The 22,789-nt window shown below is 35.1% G+C and overlaps 1 protein-coding gene across 4 annotated transcripts in view; it reads left to right on the top strand.

Annotated features, from left to right (window-relative positions):
* The window catches only part of UBR3 (ubiquitin protein ligase E3 component n-recognin 3), a 101,450-nt gene that overhangs the window by 34,002 nt on the left and 44,659 nt on the right, over window positions 1-22,789 (top strand). For all 4 annotated transcript variants that reach the window (XM_064434503.1, XM_064434504.1, XM_064434507.1 and 1 more), the window contains exons 13-24: window positions 60-149; window positions 1,666-1,794; window positions 1,892-1,944; window positions 2,564-2,697; window positions 3,229-3,316; window positions 4,696-4,835; window positions 7,901-7,997; window positions 8,427-8,568; window positions 10,798-10,902; window positions 11,758-11,931; window positions 13,566-14,026; window positions 17,745-17,833. In XM_064434503.1, coding sequence (XP_064290573.1) covers window positions 60-149; window positions 1,666-1,794; window positions 1,892-1,944; window positions 2,564-2,697; window positions 3,229-3,316; window positions 4,696-4,835; window positions 7,901-7,997; window positions 8,427-8,568; window positions 10,798-10,902; window positions 11,758-11,931; window positions 13,566-14,026; window positions 17,745-17,833 — 1,702 coding nt within the window. The remainder of the gene's footprint in view (window positions 1-59; window positions 150-1,665; window positions 1,795-1,891; window positions 1,945-2,563; window positions 2,698-3,228; window positions 3,317-4,695; window positions 4,836-7,900; window positions 7,998-8,426; window positions 8,569-10,797; window positions 10,903-11,757; window positions 11,932-13,565; window positions 14,027-17,744; window positions 17,834-22,789) is intronic.

Genomic DNA, 22,789 nt, shown 5'->3' with positions numbered 1-22,789 from the left:
CGGAAATTCCCTGTTGAATGTAGTCATTCAACACAGCATATGCTTGCTTTTGTTTCTAGGCTGTTAAATGTCAAGAACTAGATCTGGACACTATCCTGCCAGATCAGGAGATGCTGATGAAACTAATGATTCACCCACTTCAGATTCAGGTATGGGCAGACTTTTAACTTAACAATAGGAAGTATGTGTTAATTGTGGAATATAAAAATAAGCCATATGTCACAATAATAACTACAATATACCAAGTAGTTAGGGTAACATCTTTTTTTTCCCTTCCTATTTCCAAAATTAAAAATGTGGCATTAGTTATCATACTCTGAGGAGCACATAATAATAGTATTCACTATAGCTCTTGAATATGGTAGGATGGAGCAATCCTCTGAAAACACAGAATTGTAATGTGAACAGAATGGAGTGCAGGTTGACAAGAAACCTAAATCTGGAAGTTTTGTATTTTAAATTGAGAGTGAGTTCCAGAATGGATGCACAACACTTTATTTGCAAATTTGGACTTAATTGTGCATAAGTGGCAGTGAGTAGTATTTGTAATCACCGCTTCTAGATTTAATCTCTTTTTAATCGTGATGCCTTAATTTTTGGTTCATTTTGGTACCACAATACCTTCATTTTGAGTTAGTTTCAAGATTTTAAGGAATACCTATATGTATGAATTACGTCATTTGTCTTTGATTACTTTTGTTGTCTGAAATATACTCTCATATGTATGGCATCTGCTTCATAAACTTGCAGTGGTTCTTTTTATCTCTTACTATCCAGGAGTAAATTTATTAAAAAGTCTATGAAGTTGTAGTATGTATGCATGTATATGTGTAATGATAGTGAATAAAATGATGAGAGGGCTGGAGCACCTCTGACAGACTGAGAGAATTGGCGTTGTTCACTCTGGAGAAGAGAAGGCTCCTGGGAAACATTAGAGTAGCCTTCTACAGGGGCCTACCAGAGAGCTGGGGGCAAACTTTTTAGTGGGGCCTGTTGCAATAGAACAAGGTTAGTGGGTTTAAAATGAAGTAGGGTTGATTTAGATTACCTGTAGTACCTTTTTTTGCTATGAGGGTGGTACAACACTGAAGCAGGTTGTGCATGGAAGTGGTAGATGCCCCATCCCTGGGAGCATCCCAGGTTAGATTGAATGGGGCTCTAAACAACCTGACCTAGTAGAAGATACCTCTGATCATTGTAGGGGATTGGACTAGATGACCTTTAAACGTCCCTTCCCACAAAAACTATTCTGTGACTCTCCAAGAAAGCCCCAGAGTGACATGTAGTCTTACAGTGACATGTAGTGACAGGACAAGGGGCAATGGCTTTAAGCTGAAAGAGAGTAGTTTAGATGAGATATCACAAAGACATTCTTTGCTGTGAAGGTGGTGAGACACTGGAACAGGTTGCCCAGAAAAGTCAAGGATACTCCATTCCTGGAAGTGCTCAAGACCGGGGTGCATAGGGCTTTACACAGCCTGGCTTTAAGCACTTGGAAAGTGTCCTTGCCCATGGCATAAGGGTTGGAAATCTTTAAGGTCCCTTCCAATTCAAACCATTCTGTGATTTCTATTTTTTTGTGATAATATACTGATGATCTGGTAACACTGAGCTGAGTAGCTGAACATCCCTGAAATGTTTATAATTTTTTTGTTCCCTGAACAGGCAAGTCTTTCTGAAATTCACAGCAATATGTGGGTTAGAAATGGTCTACAAATTAAAGGACAGGCCATGACTTACGTGCAGTCTCATTTCTGCAATTCAATGATTGATCCTGACATTTATCTGCTGCAAGTAAGTTATGTTTTCTGAGAAGCCAAACCAATATTATTTATCTACAAACTATTGAATAGAATTAATTTAATAAAATTAATTTACTCTCTTTCTACAGGTCTGTGCCTCTAGACTGGACCCAGATTATTTTATTTCATCTGTTTTTGAAAGGTAGGACTAAAAGATGAATGCTCTTGTTCAATGTTGTGCTAACTTATAGTGTGTAATACAAAAATTGCATATCTGATACATATTCTCAGTGGTACAACCCTCCTTAGACAAAATTAACACCTAAGGACTCTACTGAAAGAGGTATCTCTTGATTTTAAACAGCATTGGCTTTTGATTTACAGGGCAGTAGTGAAGATACGTGTTTTCTGAACATTTTTAGGGTTTTTTTAAGTTTCATACGTGTACGTATGCTAGGATATTCTGTCCTGCAAAAGTAGTAAGAGACACAGAATGTTTACTTTTCTGGGAAAAAAAAAAATCAGGATTTGAACACCAATTAATATGCATTAGTTTTCATATGTTGATAAATCAAAGGTGTTTTCACGTGGAGAGAATATCACTATAGCACATTCCATCAACAGTTAAATAAAAATTGAAATTTATAAAGATGAGGGTTTTCATGTATGTTTGTTTGTACTTTGGGTTTTCATTTGGGCTTTTGTATTTCATTTTAGGTTGTTGTGAGTGCAAGCCTGAGTTTATCATTATATTTCACATTGGTGCTTTAATGTTGGAGAATGCTTAATTGTTGTTTCTGACTTTCCTGTTTGCTATGTAGATTTAAAGTGGTAGATCTGTTAACGATGGCTTCACAGCATCAAAATACAGTTCTGGACTCAGAGCATGAAAGGTCCATGCTGGAAGGAGCCTTAACATTTTTGGTCCTTTTGTTAAGTCTTCGTTTACATTTAGGTAAGAGTCACTACTTCAAGAATATCTGTATGTAAATAACATTATTACACCTTCATTTATATTCAGTACTTAGCTGGTGCCTTAAAGCTGTTTAACCATATAATAACTTAAAGCATTCAATAGTCAGTTTCATCTTGACCAGTTACTGAATTTTAGTTTCATCTTTGAATTTCAATTTAATTTTTGCCAGTTACTGAATTTTAATCCCTTATGAAATAGAAATAGATATAATATATAAAATGGAGAAAAATGGCTTTAATGGAAGCGGGTGATTTGTCTAAGTGATGACATGAAGATTCTGTATCTTTTCTAGAAAGACAGCAATTTGAGTTTATACTGGTATTTTCTGATTGCGATTGTGCCTTTCATAATATTTGCACACTCCCCCTTTTTTTCCCCCTGTATTTTTATGACATCATTACTTAATATTAATTTGTATCATGTTTGACATGCTTTTAATGTCAAATGAAAACTGAATGTGTGTCTTAGAATTGTGCTGTTTTAACAGCTTTTTACATTTCATTGTTCTAGGAATGACAGATGATGAGATCCTCAGAGCAGAGATGGTAGCCCAGCTGTGTATGAATGACAGGACACACAGTTCATTATTGGATCTCATATCCTTGGAATACATGCACTAATGAGCCTGAATGACACATGTCTGGATAGTAGTGAGACTTGAACAACATGTTTTTAGGTTACGTAATTAAAAAAAACTCTGTGAAGGTGTGTTTGTATATACTTACTATATTTATATATATATATATATATACACACACACAGTATATAGTGTATATACTTACTAGCAAAGGCTCCAATTTTGGTTTTTCTTACAATAAATACATTACTTTTTAATAGTTTAAATTAGTTTTGATACAAAATGCTGTACTGGTCTTTAGAAGTCTTTTAGGTATGAGGTAAAACGTGTTTTCCAATGACGTAGAGAGTTTAGCAAATCATCACATTTATGTGGATTTGAGCCTTTGATTTTTGGTAAGTTCATGCCAATATGAAAAGAAGGCAGTTACCTTACATTGACTTGTGCTGTCAGTAGCTGAAAGTGCAAATAGTAGCAATCCTGCATGTTGCTTTGACATTAGAGTGAAGTGCATGCGTTATGGGGAGAGAAGAGCAAACGAAGTCCTTTTGCACAGGCATAGGGTTCATGTCCCTGGACAACTGACTATAAATATGAAGGTTTTCCTGCTGTCACTCTTGTGTGTAGGTAAAATTAAATACTTGTTGTGGTTGCATACAAGAGCTTGCAATCCAGGCATGGGCAATGAGCAAAAATATTAGGAATGTAAAGATGGGAAAGGATGAGATTGAGACTAACAAATGCATAATAAGAATTATTATTATAATATGCTCTAGTAACTCAGTCAAGTATGTAAAATAAGTGATTACTTAAAGCAATTCACTTAGGTGAATGACTTAATTATGTAAAATAAGTGAATAATTTATATAAGCAATCACTTATCACTGAGAAGTTTACTTATTTCTGAGTGCTGCTTGTGTTTTAGGGTAACGTTAGTAGGTCAGTTAAGTATTGCTACCAAAAATGAGAACTGTGGAATCCAAGATTCAGAATTATTTATTGTGTTTATGGATCCTGTACAGTTTGCTTGCTTTTTCTGCACTTGGATGTAAATGCAAAATATTCTCCCTATGAAGAGAGACAAAGTGTAAGTAAAGACAATCACTTGTCTTTATATACACTACCAGCAGTGGGTTCTGATTCTTATTAAGTTCTAACAGCTTGAGCCAAATATGTAGCAAGTCTTACTTAAAAAAGTTTAACCTCCTAGCTGGGAGGCTTAGATTCTCTTCAGTAACAATTACTTTTCCTAGCAGCTGGAGCATACAGACCTCTTGTGGTAAGCACAGAGCACTGCTGAGATCTGGTCTGAAATGACTGATGGAAAATATCGAGAGGGGAGGGAAATTGTGTGTCCTGCAACTAAATTAACTTTGGTTTCCTTATCGTAAGCATTACATTCCAGAAAATCCTAATCCTAAAAGTGGCATTATTCCAGGAAGTTTAAGCTTTGAATCAGTCCTGTCAGCAGTTGCTGACTTTAAAGCCCCTGTTTTTGAGCCTGGAGGTTCCATGCAACAAGGAATGTACACACCTAAAGGTATGGTAATCAGTGTTCTCTTGCAACATAGTCATTGTTAAGATGTCTAACCAGAGTTTGTTTGGTTGTGTTGTAGTGGGCTATTTTCCTTAAAAAACCCAAAAAACAAACCCAACCTCCCTGTGTTGAAAACTGCCCCCCATCCTCCCCACAAAAAAGCCAAACCTACCACAGCCACCAAAACACCACAAAACTTGACTTTTTCATTATTGCCCATTGCTGATATTTAAGAGCATTGCTAAAGAAAATCAGTAGTCTTAAATAAATTGATTTTGATCTAGAATGAAAATGAGCTTCTCATACTAATCAGGTACCTTCAGAAAGCAAAAGAAAATATAGAAATGAAAAATTATCTTATTTGTATTTTATTGATCTGCATACTTTATTATTCCTATGATTTAAATAAATATGGTGTATATTTAGTAGATTTTAGAGCTGTTTGCACTAGTGAAATGTCAAAGATACTTTCTTTGAACTTCTCCACCTTTTGACTATTAAAGATACCATGATACATAATTCTTCATTTTATGTTGCCTAGCTGTATTAGTATCCTGTAACAGTTTTTGCTGTCAGTAGTGAGGGCCTAGAAAAAAACTCAGGCTAGATTTACTACAGAATATTGTTCTGTAATTCTACAGTGCATACAGTGCAAAAATGACAAGTTTCTTTCCCTGACCAGCTTGTCATCTAAATTGGACTCAACACAGCATTGGTATATCAAAGAGAGAAATAATTTAAGAACTCAGTGTTCCATTACTGTGTCATGTCACTAAGCAGATAAGCCTGTAGAAATGTGAAATGCTCCATGTGCTCTGGTTGTGCTTCAGGCTAATGGCAAAGCTGAAGAGACATTAACTCCTTCCTCCCCCACATACCTCCCCTGAGAACTGGGAAGGTTAGAGCCTGGCAGTTTTGAAACCATTTGGTTTCATGGATTTTTTTGGGAGGGCGTGGTGGTTAATGTAGGTATTGTAATAACTTGTAATTGTTTGCCAGTTTTTGTACTGGTAGATTGAAGTGTCAATAATGCTCTTTTATACAAATTAACAACTAATGAAATAATTTTGCGAAACCAGAGTTTTGGAAATTGATTCATCTTGGTTCTTTGATGTGTAATTAGGCAGCTTAACACCCATGTATCTAAAATAACTTAATTTTAATGTTACATAAACTACATTTCCTTATGTCCTGTTTGGTTTCTGGAGCTCATTACATGCTGGTCATTTTCATAACACAGTGTGAAGGAAAAAAGAGATGGATTATGCTGTTTTTCATTATAGCACTTCATATTTAGGAAATCTAATGCTAGATTACAGTGTTTGGAGTTTTTTGTATATAGTTTGGTTTAATTTTTTTTAACTTAGGTAAACTATTTATTCCAGAGGTAAACTGCCTTAAGTATCTCATCTATAGCATTGAATAATGAAGTGATTTATGACACTATACAGATTCCCTTTTTCTTAAAGTAATAAAAGCTGAAATATCTTCTGCAGGAATAAAAGCCAGCATGGCTTTCTTTACTCTCTTAAGTGTTCATGTTCCCTGTAAGTTTGTATAGGTTCTCAAACCCTTTGCTTTTAAGAATTGTAGTTTGTGGTCTGTCATAGTTAAAGCAAGTCATGATCAGATCAATTCCCTTTAATCCTCTAATCCCTTGTTTCCCTAAATTTGAGGGGGTGGAATCTACTTTATGTTCACAGATCCCTAGATTTTGCTTCCATTAACCATCATTTAAAAAAACAAAATCAACCCAAACCAACTTGCAGAGCCAGCTTCTTTCTACACACTGTAGATTTGTGTGCTGAAGATGAGCTGTATGTGCATTTCCAATATTCACTGTATGGCTCGCTCAGTCCTTTTTTCTCATTAAGCATTAGCAGCCCAAACAAGCTTGGTGTGTGTTTCAGACTGCAATACTAAATTCTGTTCAGAAAAAATGTGCATTTCCTTCACAAGCTAAACTTGATTGTATTTAATACATAATGGGAACTAGGTGTTCTCCCTCAGCAGTCTGTGAGGATGTGTGCAGAACTGTTAGCAGGGGTTAATATATAGAGGATAGATGACTGGGTGTGAGTATAGACACTTGTCTTCCTGCCTGGAGAAAATTAATCTCAGAAGTGTGGTAAAGCAGCTTATTTCTGCCTGTGGAAGCTTGGAAGAATGTTGTAAGCACTTGTGTTACGATACACCTGCTGGTGGAGCTAAAATTCTGTATCCACTGGGTTTCTTCCTCGTTTTGAGGTCATTGAATCTTGCCTTCACTTTTTTGTGTTATGAGAGCTAAACACTTTAAAACAATTAATAGAATTAGTGTCTTCATTTGGCTTTAGATTGGAACTTATTTTTTTTATTAACTTGTAAATAGAAAAAAAAGGCTATCAAATGGGATATTTTTATAGACTGTTTAGACTTTTCTGTTTGTCATTGCTCTGGACAGCCACTCTGGATGTTACTTTAGAGCTACTAAATTAAATGGATTTAACTAAGATTTTAATGCTGAAATAATGCATAATACTAGTTATAAAACAAAGGCATATTTGTAAAGGATTGATCACACATATCATTTGATACAAAGTTTGACCATTTTTGATACTGAACAAGAAATTGTGTTGTTGCAGCAGTTTTGTTCACTACACTTAATGGTAAAATATCATCCACCTGCTAACAGCTCCCCAGCCTTTACCTCCTACTTTCAAGAGACTTGTGCTTATCATGTACAAAGTGAAAAATAATGCAAGCCTTTCTCACATGTACTTGGAAATGAGAAAGAGCAAAACAAGATGCATACAGAAATGATATTTTAGGGGTTGCTTAATAGAATGTTATCTTTTTATTTTTCAAACCAATCAAAATTTTGCAAAAAATATTTTTCTAGTTTGATAAGAGTGGTAATTATTGCCATAGAAAGTATTATTAGTAAGAATTATTATAAATTGCTGTAGTTTGCCAGGAAAAATTATATAATAGAATTGACATAATTAAAGCTAGTTAAGGAGAGAATCTAAAATAAGTGGTAAGGTCTTTAAAGAGAATGTTAACATGTAATTTCTTTTAACCAACAGCTGAAGTTTGGGATAAGGAATTTGACCCTGTCATGGTAATACTTCGAACAGTTTACCGCAGAGATGTGCAGTCTGCAATGGACAGATACACAGCATTGTAAGTTGGATCATTTTTACAAATGCAACATCATACTCTTGCTTATTCCACAACGATTTTTTTGTTTTCACTGCCTGGTAATGCTAATCACTTTATCAGTGTTTTCAAGCCCCAGATTTGTTCTTGAGTAAATAGTCTATAAAATTACATGCAGTATCAGAGTTTTTGTTGTCTTAGTCTGTTACTCTTACATAAATGTTTAAAAATACACCGCAGGCCACAGACAAAGTAGTGAATGTCATCACAGATAAAATACTTAACCAAATACATTGTTTAAAAATCATTTACAACTTACTTGAAGTAGTCTTATCTATTTTTATTTAGTTTACTCTTAGGTACACAAAGCAAAGTTTATCTATAGCAATGGCAGCTTTCTGCATTATTGCAGAGTTTATCAGTGATTTCAACATTTAACATTTGTTTCAACAGCTTGAAGCAAAGTGGCAAATTCCCTGGAAACCCATGGCCTCCTTACAAGAAGAGAACACCACTACACCCAAGTTACAGAGGTCTCATAAAACTTCTGCACTGTAAAACTCTGCACATTGTGCTCTTCACACTTCTTTACAAGGTACAGTCATGATTTGCATTAAGTGCATTGGCTCACTTCCACATTTTCTGCAGAAGTTCTTAGAAGCATGCTTCTTTAAAGTTTATTTGGCGTAATCAGGTTCCATTTTTATAGTATTTTTGGTTTTGATTTTGTTTTATTTTTGAAGTCTAGTACAAGTTTTTTCCTATCACTTTGATTATTCATGAATGATTGCTTCATATACACATGCACTAAGTCAGTACCCAAGTGGCTGAAAGATCCTGTTCTACTTTGAGGAACTGTATTAACCATCAGAGTTGCCATTCAGATTGTTCTTCCGTGGTGGTTTCAGGGAGCACAATGGCATGAGTGGTGTTCCTCTGGCTCCTGTTGCAGAGTTTTAAGGCATCAGCAGTGACTGTTAAAAGTACACAACTTTAATGGCTTTAAACCCTCAGTGTCAAGTCTCATAACTGCAGTTGTTTCTAACATCATTTCCCAAATACATTCTGGCTCTTGATAATGTTATAACAACTGTTTTTCAGGGTTAATTGGTACCTTTAAGTTATGTTTGGTTTTATCTTTGATAGTTTGCTGAGAGAAGCACATCCTTTTTGAAGAGTCCATTCATCAGAAAATGGACCTTGAATCTGTACTTAGAAAGTGTTTTCAAAGCAGTGTGCTGCAGAGGCAGATGAGGAACTATAAAAATTGCTTTGAGTAGCTTTTTTCCTGGGCAGACTTTTGTGCTCATTAAAGGTCTCCCAGTTTACCTAAAACTCATATTCTGTTTCACTGTTAAATTTAATTTTAAATTTCTTTAATTTTTTTTAAAATTTGTTGAATAGAAAATATCTGTTGTACTACAGGAAGACTGGTGAAGGAAAGGAGAGCTTGGGACTACATAGAAGATCAAATAATGTTTTGACATGGAATAAAAATGGAGACTATAGGGAAGGAATGCATAATCTTTTACTGTCTTGCTTGGGTGTCTTTGGCCACTTTTTCTCATAATCCATTAAGAACCTTCAAGGGCTTAAATCTTGAGAATATTAGCCATTACTGGGTTGCTGTTTTAGCTGGAATACTGAATACTTTCCCACCAGATTTATGGATGGTGGAAAATACATAGTGGTTGGTTTTGTAGGTTGGCTTAAATAATGCCCGCTCTCTTTGTGAAATTTTGCCAATTCATTACAGCCTTTATTGTATCTCTTGGCTTTTATGGAAGAGAAGTAAACTATATTTGGTGATGTTACTTTTCAGAAGTATTGGTCAATATGACTTTTGATTCCAACTGCTACAATTACACGTGCTCTTCATATTAACAGAATACTAATACTAAGTCCTCTTTTTAATTAAATAACCTCTTATCATCTCAGATTTGTTGATTAAATCAGCTCCTCAGTCACTTCTTAGAAAAACTATTGTAAAACAATATTATTTTTAAGAACTTTGTCTCTCTGATGTTTCTAATGGCTTTATCTACTTAGAAAATTCATCCATTCAAAACCAAGTCATATTTAAAACTTTACTAGGCTACACTCTAAAAATACTAATTTGTATAGTAGCCTGTCTACAATGAAATTTTAAACGTATTTTCTCACCCACTTTTTTGGTAACTTGCATTTTTTTGCCATTTTCTTTACTTTAGTTCAGACTATTCTCAAGAGAGAAGTTGTCCTGGATTTAATTTTAGCAGTACTGGTTCTTCCTCTCAATGCATTGAAAGCTGTGTTAGAAGAAAGATATGGGCATTTATTAATTTAAAGATAAGATCGTTCATTATTTGTAACTAAAAAAGATTGTGTGAAGGTGGTTATGAACTAAATTGATGTTAACCTTTGTGGTACTCCCAGTTAACCAGCATCACTGACAGGACTAGGACCTCGTGAGGCCTTTGGTGATTGATCACATGAAAAGGGGAGGGAAGGCTGAGGAACAGTTTTTTGCATGTAATTGGCAGCAGTGGTGTCTGTGCAGCTGTACCTGTCACTCTGGTGTTAAAGTAAATTGCAGCTTGAACTAGTAATAGCTTTAAGGTACAAATATGTTTGACTGGAAAGACATAAAATCAAATTCTGCTTTTGTGGTGATGCTCAAAGGCTAGGTTTTTTCTAAATCTCAAAATAATTTTTAATCAAATTTAAAACAAAAAAAAATCCACAAGAACTGAAGAGTCCAAAATATATTATCCAAAACACCTCTTCTTAAATTTAAAAGTACTGAAGCCTTAATCTTCTATGATGTGTCTCTTTTCCTACCTAGATATTAATGGATCATCAGAACTTATCAGAGCATGTGCTTTGCATGGTTTTATATTTGATTGAGCTGGGGTTGGAAAATTCTCCTGAACAAGAATCAGATGAAGAGGTAAGAATAAATGCCATCATTTTCTTAAAAATACAAAGTTATTTTTTAATGATTCAGTATTCTTTAAAATTAGGTTTTACCATAGTAGTTAGAATAAAGCATCTTTATTAACTTATATGGGGAACAACTAATAAAAACATCCTGTTGTGGGGAAGACTATGGTATCTTGTTATGTTTTTCAGCAGTTTCTGTATATGTCTGACAACACAGATTGATTAGATCTTTACCACTGTGTAAATTAGTACTACAAATTGTGCAAAAAAATTAAATCATTAAGTCTAAAAATCTCTAAATTTTCACCTGAAACTCTTATCACTGAACATTTTATTGCTACAGATCTGTATCTTCAAAAATCTGTGAATAAGTCAGAATTTTAATTCTGCTTTTAATGATATTTGAATATAAAGAGCCATTATTTTTGTGATTCCAGATTCTCTTTTATTACCATAGTTTTTTATCTGATCAGCCTTGTTTTTGACTAAGAATTTGCCACATTTTTTCCCAGAGATTTTCTTCTGTATAGTTCTGATTTTTTTATATTGTACACCTGAAGATTCCTTTCTAGAGTTCCTTTTACTTCTGCCAGCTAGCACCAATGGCTGCATTTGATTATATTCAAATAAAATACTTAGACCTATGTATTTATTATCCCTGTGGTCCTCATGGGACTCACATCAATTATCAAAATGTTTAAAAGGTATATTAGCTTTGTTGAGGTATATAATGTTCAACATGCTGTTCCTATCTCATGGAGATATTATGGCCTCTGTAATACAGTTACAAAAGCAGCACCAATTATTTGATGTGAGAAATTTAATAAGAGAAAGTATATCACCATTTTCTTCATTGTTTTAGGAAACTGCAGGTGGACAAGAGCGTTGCCATGATAGTTGGTTTCCAGGCAGTAATTTGGTTTCTAACATGCGTCACTTCATTAACTATGTCCGAGTGAGAGTACCAGAAACTGCTCCTGAGGTGAAGAGAGAACCACCCGCAAGTACAAGTTCTGATGGTTTAGCTTCATCACAAGTAAGTAGATACAAATACCAGATTCTCTAGCTTACTTTAAGTCATTGCCTGTGTTGGCATTTTTGTTAGTTTTTTTACTGTTTTTATTAATTCTTAGGATATTTTTTCCTTCAGTTATTTTTCCTATATCTACTGATAGCAGAAATAGAAGTTATTTCCAATGATGCCTCCTTCCAAATGATGTATTTAATGACTTTTTTTGTCCTCAATCTACCAGAGTTCAAGGCGGAAGAGCCTCCAGAGAGAGGTAGATCTGTGTGCAGTTTGTTCTCCTAAGCAATTAACTAGCAACATGCTTTAATTGTGCTCACCTTAACATTCAGTGGAACCTTCTAATTTTCCTGAATTTCCTTTTAATTCATCTTGCAAGGGCTCGTGCTTTTTTCATGTTCTGGATGGGAATCCTAGGTGGTAGACTTTTAAGCAATAAAACGCCTTTACATTTTTAATATGTATTTGGAAATAAAAACTTCCTATCAAACATAGAATGCCATTGATACCTTACTGCTTGAGCTTTGTGTTTAGGCCTGTTTGATCTTGCCGAGATACTACTAACATTGAATAATGTAGAATAGTCTTAGCTTTCTTGAGTCTAGGTAAGTTTAACCTTATATTGAAAGTGTTTTTGTAGTGATTAATAGTAATTTGTTGTTGTGGTTGTGAAAACAAAGGAATATGTAAATGGTGGGATCCGGAAAGATTTATAGCCAGTAGATGATACGATCTCTGTGTCAGTGTTGCTTTTGTATCTATTGTATGCAGCACTTCAGATTACTGTGTGCCAAATGTAGCAAAATACAGTATATAGTTCTTTGCATGTTAATGTCAGAAAAATAGACGAAACCTAAAGTAGGGAGATGGCATGCGATAGATTAAAACATAAAGAAGGTAGGTGAGATGATAGTCAAAATTCCATTTTTATATTTGTTAATTGCCCAGCCTTCTGAGGAGGAGAGGGTAAGATGCTAGTGTGCTGAATTTTATGTTCAAAACCTTGAAGAAATGCCTTTCTGCTGTGGATTTAGTATATGTATCCTTAATTTGATACCGCAAGCAATAGTGTAAGATAGATCTAAATGGGCTCTGTCATTAGTGTAACTGCACTCATGCTCACATGCCCTGGATAACAAGTTCTGCTGGCAAACAGGGGTATGTGGCTTCTGGATCTTACCTAATAAATCCAGATAAAATGCACAATGTTCATGGGGATGTGTGGGCTCACCCGTATTCACCTGTGTGATTTAATGAGTTACATTGTGTAACAGTGCTCAGGCATTTAAATGGTATAAAGATACTGAAGTTATTACTATTCTGGAAAAACCAAGGAAATATTACCTGGATAACACAATTGTTAAGTTAGACTAGAGTAAAACCAATTGTTAGTTGTTTCGGTATGGATATTTTCCTTTGGTACTTGGCTTTTTATGCAGTTGTATGTAACAGACTCTTACAAAAATACAATATGCAGGTTTAGAATTTTGCTACCCTAATTTTCAATAGATTTTGGGAGTGGAGAAGAATCTTTAAGTTTCATGGTTTTCTTCCTAGCTTCAAATATTTTCTGTAGTTTTAGAAATGTGTGTTGTTTATACTTGTAGTTTTGCAAATTAATCATGATAATTTTTTTTCCCAAGAACTCAGGGACAGCTCAAGTGTTCAGTTTGGTCGCAGAACGTAGAAAGAAATTTCAGGAGATCATCAATCGGAACACCAGCGAGGCAAATCAGGTGGTTCGGCCCAAAACATCAATGAAATGGTCAGCACCTGGTGCAACTCCACAGTTAACCACAGCCATTCTAGAAGTCAAGGAAAGCATCCTGTCTTTGCTGATTAAATTGCATCACAAACTCTCAGGAAAACAAAACTCTTACTATCCCCCATGGCTGGATGATGTGGATGTTTTAATCCACCCAGAAATTCCGAGATACGCTCATGGAGATGGAATGACGGCAGTAGAAAGAATTTTACTGAAAGCTGCTGTACAGAGCAGATTGAATAAACGTATAATTGAAGAGATATGCAGGAAGGTGACGCCTCCTGTACCACCAAAAAAGATTAGTTCTGCAGAGAAGAAAACTTTGGATAAAGAAGAAAGGTAACCGTAATAATAAGATAAAGGAGCAGTTGAAGGACAGTGTGTGTTGTGCATCTATTGCTTGATCTTTAGGGTTTTGTATTAATTACATACTAAAATAATAAGTCTTAATTCTACAGTTCTCTTTATCTGATTTGATTATCCATGATTTACATGGGTAATGAGGAAGAATCTGTACCTTGCTATTTTAAATCTTTAAATTAGAAAATTTAAATAATTCTTTTATGTGATATACATGCTCACACTTTGTTTTATAAAACTCATACATACCAAGGTGTAGAATTAAGATTGTGTTAGCTTTTGTGGCTTAACCTGAAGATAATTAGAGTTTTTATTTGTATTGTGTGTTCATTCATATGCACACATCACACCACGATTGTTTGGGGTTTTGTTTACTATTTATGGGCTTAATAATTCTACCTATTTTTTTGCTTCTCTGACCCATGTTGCCTGAAAACTCCTGTGCCAGATATCTGTTTAGGGCTGAATTTTGGGGTTTTTTTTTAAAGTTTGGACAGTTTTGAGTTTATTTTGAGAGATGAGTCCTGAATGTCCCCAGAATACTGGCAGTATTGAAACTGAATGCAGAGACCCTGCTTCTTGTGGGCTTTCAGCAAATGTTTTATTGGCGTGAGAGTCCTATGGAAGAGGAATCAGCTAGGGGATGGCAACTAGAGCTGATAGAGGTGAAAGATAGAAATAAAAGGGGTGGTGTTCAAACTGGGATGGAAGGAGAAACCTTGTGGTCAGTGTACCAGTGGAAAATAGAGAAGATGCTGGGGCACGTGATCAGTTTATGTGGCAAGGCTCAAGCTGGCAAGTGGGCGTGTTATGAAGATAGGAAGAACTGCATTGTCAGGACAAAAATACTCAGAGAAGAGTAGTAAATGATAAAACACAGAATTTAGACAAAATCTCAGTGGGGAAGAATGGGGTCTTGAGAGCTGGTAGGAGAAGAAGAATGTGAAATAGGAATGCAAATGTCTGGAGGGTATGAGAGACAGAGATTGACATTTGCAGGATGTCAGACTCAGCTGCAAAGAATTGGCTGGAGTGGGAAGAGACTGACACTTGGCTGGTGCAAAAGGCTGGAACATGGGATTTGAAGGAAGTGGACAGTTCATAGTGTAAGAAGGTTAGAGTATACAAAGTAGGGAATTCAGATCAGAGTACTTACCACAGCAGTTGAAGTAGAGAGCACAGGCTGGAGTGGACAAGAAGACAGTTGAGTACTTGTTCATCCAGTATTTTGAAGGGTTTTGTAACCAGAATATGTAGTTACAGTTCTAGAAATTTGAGTAGAAAAGTGCAGTCCTCTGACTCAGTTGGTTTCTGGATTACTTTTATTTTTCTGCTGTTTTATTTGTTTGAAAATAAATTTTTCATTAAAATGTCTCTGATATGTCCAAGGCCTACACTGTAGTGGAAAATAACACATAAGAATATGGCAAATAGATTTAATATATTTCCATGTTACATACTTTACAAAGGAAAATTATTTTTGTCTTACTAGTGTTTATTTAATAGTTTAACTTTCAACATTGCTTGTAATAGAGAGAAATAGTCAAGGTTTAGCATGTAAAATTGCTAATCAGAAAGAGCCAGAATGAATAGCTGCTTTAGATAAAACACAGATACATCTTGGGTACCTAATCATGAATATGGAACTCAGTAGTGCTAGATTTATGTACAAGGGAAGCAGGGGCATGGATGAAACAAGTAACTTTTCATGTAGTAAAGGGTAAGGTTAATCAGTTTCCTCTATAAAAAGATGTGATATTTTTAAGGATCTGTGGGAGGCCCACTAAGTTTTCAGTCAAGTTTAGGGGCTAAAGCAATGGTAAAAATGAATGTTTCCCATGTTTTGTTGTTCTGAGTGATTATTATATTCTTCTCAAATCTATAATGGTATTGGTCAACCCATGAAGTTTATTGAAGGACATTGTGATAACTGAAATTACTAAACCCATGGAGTGACAATGTTCATAAAGCCAGACTGCAATTTTTACTGTTTCAATTGTTTCAATTTTCCCCCCAATTCCAGTTTTGTGTCAGTGAAACTGAGCAGACTGTGAACGTTAAGCAATCACCTTTTTTAGCTTCAACATATAATGGCATCACTCAGGCAATGGATTGTTGCCATAGAAACTGAAATACAGGACTAGAAACAAGCTTAGCTGCTTGCAGTATTTTTTCAATTGCAGTGTCATATTCCCATGGGCCATCATGGAAAATTACTGAGCTGTACTGAATCTGTCAGAGTTTGTTTATGTCTTTGTATTAAATGCATCTATTTACAGTCACTCTGCTTTTAGTTGAGGTGTTGAGAAATTTCCAGGGAGAAATAAATAAAATCAAGTCTAATGAATGCTCTGGTCTGACCCTCAGAATAATGAATCTTAGTGATGTAAATAGAAGTTATTTTGAGAAATGGTGACTATAAAATGTAGCAGACAAAGGACAGAGATATTTGGGTCTTTCAGGTGCCTTTAAGAAAACAAATTAGAAGCTTTGACAGACAGTCACCTCAGGATGACAGGTTGCCCTATATGAGCTGCTTTGGGCCTGTGCATGCCAGCTCCTGTGCCAGGACACTGATAATCACACAGTGCTTGAGACTTCAGAGGACTTACCCATCCCACGTGATGTTTTTAAACCCCATGTTAGTTATCTGGATCATCTCTGATGCACAGAATTTGTAGTTACGATAGAAATTCTGTAGCTGCACTGGGGAGGTGCCGTGTAAACCCCCTCAGCTGAGGACATTTTCTGTGTGGTGAGCAGCTGTGGTGCAGGGCTTTTGTTTGGTTTTCTCACTTCCATTCTCCCATTTCCTCTATTTATAAACTCATGTCAAAGAAAGGAAAATTAATGTCTATTTTCTTTATCATTTTACACCCATCAATATTCTTCTACCCACTGCAGTGTATATTTATATAGGGAATTATAAAACTGATCATGCAGCCTTGTACAGGTCACTGAAACAGTTTAAATGGAAGGATAGACAAGAGTAAGTCTCTGGTGTTTTCCATTTATAAATCCAGAGCTGTGACAAACAATGGGGAAAAGTTAGTGAAGTCAGCTTGGCCTCAGGGAGATAAGGGCTTTAATCTGGATGCAATCTCATGGTTCTTTAAATCCCAGAATAAAAGCCAGTATTTTGGGTGGAAGTGGGGGAGAAGGAACCACTGTGAGGAGGCTTAGCTGGAAAATAAATTATTCATAATTGTTTCCCGTGCCATCAAGCTTGATATCAAGCAGGAGTGAAGTAGGCTTTTACTATTATTGTTATTAACTTGCAGAAGTTGATTTCTCATTGAAGTACTCATTTTTGTACAAATGACATTGCTCTCTGGTTTTCTTCTCATGTGTAACAGATAAAAAAAGTTCCGAGATTAAGGTACTGAGTTCTTTTTCTTGTGATGTTATGGCCTAATCTGTTAAAATATCCTGTGGTGATCACCTTTGAAGGGTGTTTTAGGACAGGATTTTATTCTGTCTTTTCAGGCTCAAAAGAAAGTAACATTAATTTCTTTAAAAACTCTGCTTTAGAAAAGCAAAAGACTCCTTTTTTAGGCTTGATAATTATTCCTTTATATCAAACTTAATTTGGAATGATACTGTTTAAGGAGGTAATTGTAATCAGCTTGACATTTCAAGGGTTTTTTTGCTCCATTATGTAAGTTTATTTTTTCTTCTTCCCCCTTCTTTCATGTAGACGACAGAAGGCTAGAGAAAGGCAACAGAAACTGTTGGCCGAATTTGCCTCGAGGCAGAAAAGCTTCATGGAAACTGCCATGGATGTTGGTAAGTTTTTGTGCGGTTGTCTGCTTGTTTTTATTTCTTTTCCCACATGTTAATATTAAGGTTTCTACTCAGTTTAAAAAACAAAGATGCACACAAAAAAACCCCAACCATCTAACCAAACAGGAAACTCTCCCATCAGATTCTACTTTTGTATCCACTTGTTAACTTCACACTTCTTAGGGAGCTTAACTTTGTTTGTAGGACAGATATTACTGAATACGTAATTGCTAAAGAATAGATTAAATCTGTAGGACATAAATTTATTCCTAGTTTTTGTTAATATACAGTACATGAAATTATTAAATGTGTGATATGTTTTAAAGTATTTAACTTTACTATAAAATTGTCCCCAAATTAGCTTGTCTTTTTAAGATTGTCTTTTTCTTTAATCTCTAGTTATAAAATTTAAGATTATTTCTCCATAGAGCCTCAAAGATTCATAATGTGTCTATAGACATAATTTAAATGTGTCTATAGATCTAAGGAAAACATAATTTTCAGATCACCTCAGTTGCTATAAGTGATAACATATTCTATTTCAAATACTGTCTTTACACACAATCAGGCCTTGTTTTTCATGAGGGTGAGTTCTCTCAGATTCTCCTGTATAGAAGTGCTTAATCCTGATTAGTTTCTTTTCAGGTGAGGAATGGAAGATATTTTTGTCATTTGGGTCACTTCATAGAAAATGATCATTTCTGAAAGATAAGAAAAAGCTGGAATCTTCCCCCACCTTCCATCAAGTATCATCTACTGTGAAGTTTTGATTTGAGTTGAAGCATTGGTTAGAAATACTTTGACAAATTTATTTGCTGAAAACTTCTGTCTTTTGAAATTGTTAAATTCCCTTTAGTTCATAGGTTGCTGAGAAGATTTATTCATTTACATTTATAAAGGTTTTGGTACCTTAGTGATCTTGAGTGGGGCTCTGAGCAACCTGCTCTAGTGGAAGATGTCCCTGCCCATGGGAGAAGGGTTGGAACTTTATCATCTTTAAGATCCTGTCCAACAGACTTGCTAAGATTCCATGAAATTAATCACTCTATATATGATGTTGTTTGGAGGGTGTGCAATACTCTAATTTTCATCTGTGAACTTTCTATTGCAAATCCACCTCACTAAAAGGCAGCTGTTTATTGAAGTAAGGAAGAAGGCAAGAAGAACCTTGCAGTTCTCCTTATTAAAATTCAAGTTTTTATATGGTCATGGCTAATTGAAAGTAACTGGTTCAAGTTTTTATATGGTCATGGCTAATTGAAAGTAACTGGGAAACTTCTATTCTTCAGTCACTTATATTTTGAATTTTTCATATTGCAACTTTGAAATTGATGGGGTTTATATATGAAATCAGATATATGTCTAGATATATATATATATGCATGTAGATGTACCTGTCAATAGGTATATAGCTATATTTGCATATATACATAAATGTGCAAAAATACTTCCATGCGTAGATTTTTTAAGCTATGTTTTAAGATAACTGCTTTTGTGGATGAATTATGGTAGCTAAATCAGTAAATTACACAGCATTTATTTTTGTGAAGGACTGTGAATACCTAGCTTTTAGTTAATTCATATTAAATTCTCAGGTAGGCAGACCTGGGCCTTTATTTTTATGATTGTGCATTAAAAAGTTCTTGGGCATGCAAGATTTAAATCACTTGCTTCTTAGTATTTAAAGAACTAGTAACTTCAGATGCCTCAATGTAAAATGCAGTGTTTATTGTCAGTTACACCAGATTATGCACAGCACTAGATAGAATCAACTTAATGAACTACATTTTCATAACGTTAATTCTTCATAAAGACATTTGGCACCAACTTAATAGAATTCCAGGCATTGTGTTAACTAATAATTACTTTGCCTTTTCACTAACTGTTCTCAGTGTCTTCTATGTTGTCATTCCATCTTCTGGTTTAATTATGAAAATACACTGAAGTCTAGTGTACTATAGTCCAGTACTAGCTTTTATGTTCTGACTGGCATTAAAATAGCTCTCAGAAAGTAGGTTCATATACCATTAGAGTGCATAGGATTTGTTTAAAAATCTAGCCTAATTTTTGCCAGGAATATTTTTTTCAGTTTGTTGAATCTAAGTGGTTTGTCTAGCTGTGAATTCAATCTCTATATGATACAGAAAATTACTGAAAATGTTGCAGAAATTATTGTTACTCTAATTTTAAAGCACAAAACACAGTAAGAATTTTGAAACTAGTCTTTCTTGAGTGATTCAATTTAAAGCTACTCTTAATGTAATTCATAGGTTTACCCTGAATCATAGCATAACAGTGCTGAAATAGCTGCTTGAAAGTAGAAAAAATCCTTTTGTACTAAGATCAGTAGGAATTCACTCCCCTCTCACACAAAGTCTGTTAGCTGTTACTTATAGATTGAAGCCCAGCAGTAGGTTTATTTCTTAATTTTGTTCATTTGTTGTAACAGTGATACTGCCAGAAATGCAGGGATGGTGAGGCCTCAGCTCCCTTGTTTTGTGACTGTTTCAGTTGGTGTCATTGGGGCAAATTTATATTATTATCACTGGTAAAATGTGAGAACTGTTGTAATTGGTTTGGGGTCTAGCACTTAAAAACTACATACCATTCTATTGACAGTGCAGAAGATTGGAAATACTCAGAAAATAAATGTGCCTAGGAAGAGATAGGAATAATGGAGAATAGCCAAAGCTTAAAGGTTATTGTATTATAAACCCATATAATTCTTAGTTTCTAAAGTGTTTAATAAAGTGCATAGAGGCACTGTTAATGCCCTGAGGTATTTCTCTTTGATTGTTGGGATGCTGCAATGAAACATGGATTAAAAGGAAGTTACCTAATTACATGTTAATTATTCAATATTAAATGTGTCTCATTTTACTAGCAGAATTTATTTGTTTGAATTGACATACACAAATTCATCTGAGATTCTGAAAATAAAGGTTGGCATTTTCTTTCACATAGCTACTGTAGAAAAAAATTCCAATTATGTAGCACTTTCCATTTGTGCCCCCTGTTACTTTCTATTTATATTCTGTGACATCTGCAGAACTGCATTGCCATTCAAGCTTGCCTGGAAGTAATTAGGTGAAATTTAGAAACAGTTATGTTAATGAACTAGGCTAGAACAGCATCCACTGTGCTGTTTTTAGCTGTTTGACTGCAGGATAAACAAAAAATGGAGAAAAATAAACAAGAAAACTGTTTTAAGAACAGCAGATAGAGCTCTTAATGTGTCTGAGGGACAGTCCAGAGAGTCGAAAATGGAGTGTTGGTTTCAGCTCCCGAGGTCTTCCTGCTCCTGGTTACAGCTCCTCTGAGCTGCTCACAACACTGCCCCAGGGTGAGACCATGGCTTATCTTGTGATGTGGAACTCTGTGCAAGACATCTTTGAAACTTCATAAGCTGCAGAAGGGACTTGATAAGAACAAAATTAAACCACTCGGTTCTAGGTTAATAGTAGCCTTTAACAAATCACAGTTATATTTGTGAAGCTCTGTCTGTCTGAATTTTATAAAAACGAAATATGATCTGTTCCAGGCAAGCTGCTGAACTACTTAACCAATTTACCAATTTTCAGTATGATAAGTTTTAAATTATAAATGCTAAGATTAATTTCTTCAATAGTTTCACGTCTCTGTAGTGGCCAGTGTGATTTTTAAACTTTTTTAATGCATCCTGATAAGTAGGCAGGTCATATTTTATATCTTTCTTACAATGTGTGTCTTAGCAGGATGCCATTTTGTCCTTCATGAAACATTACTTAGTTAGACTTAAAAAGAAGCCCAGAGTCTTAATGCAAGGTGACATATATTTCCTAACACTCAATCTTCTGAACCCAGATAGAAAAATAAATTAGGTACTGATCTCTTGAGAATGTATATGCTGGGTCAGGGCAAAGAATATTAGCATACTAATGGTTGCTTTGATACCAAGGGGCCTCTTTGACACAGTGTATGCAGCAGGACAAATGTTGACTACAGTCAGTGGAGATTGTGCACTGTGTTTACAAAGCCCTTTTGGTTTGGGGGCTTTGCTGGGTAGAGGAAATAACAGAATGTATCATTAGCTCTGGAGAGTAGAAATGAAATTAAGTTCAGGTAGCAATGCATTCTGCAGTACATCAGTGTGCTAGTTTTGAGCAGATTGATCAGTATTTTTTTAGGAGGTAGGAAGTGCTAGGTTTTTGTAACTTTGTTTTTCTGCTATCGGTACAAAACTAAACAAAGAGCTAAATAATTAACTTTTAAAAACTCTTGGGAGCTGCAAGGTTTGGCTTTTCTCTGGATTTCTGTCACAGTTTAAATTTGTCCATCTTCATTCAGTGTTTTAAGGTTCATATTTATTCAGATTTTTGAAATAATTCTCAAGGACAAAGAAAAGTTCTAGAACCCACTGAAAGGAGATTAGGTATACTGCAACATAAGACAAATCTCATGACAGAAACTTGGTGAACTGAAAGCAGCACCATGTGTCTCACCTTGTATTTTTCACTGGCTCCTTCTTTACACACTGCCATCATTAGGACAAGTCTGTGAAACCAATTAGGTTAAAACCTTGGAACTAGTTTAAGTGGGTAATTGAGGTTTATCAGAGTCCATTCAAAAGAAATGAGGGGTTTTGTTTGGTTACAGTTTTTCTGGTATGCCTACTTATTTGAGATTTCAATTTCTTGCCAATATCCCTTTGTTTTCTTTTACTAGCTCAGGTGCAAATTACTTTATTAGGAAGTCTTCCTTGGTGCTAGTAGCTTACTTTCCTTGAAAATTTATTGTTTGCCAGAATAGCCTAGCTACATCCACATCTAAGTAGTTGTGAAGGAAGCATGCACTTAATCATTGAGCTCTAAAATTAAATTAGCCTGATTTTTATGTGCCTGTTCCCCATAGGCAATAAAAATATAAATTGCATATATTGAACTGATTTTAAACACCTTTTAAATCCTAAGTTCTGGGGTT

Source organism: Passer domesticus, chromosome 10 (genome assembly GCF_036417665.1).
Source record: "Passer domesticus isolate bPasDom1 chromosome 10, bPasDom1.hap1, whole genome shotgun sequence".
Taxonomy (NCBI): Eukaryota; Metazoa; Chordata; class Aves; order Passeriformes; family Passeridae; genus Passer; species Passer domesticus.
Note: the sequence above shows the minus strand (reverse complement) of the source record. Positions and strands in the feature narration are given on the sequence as shown.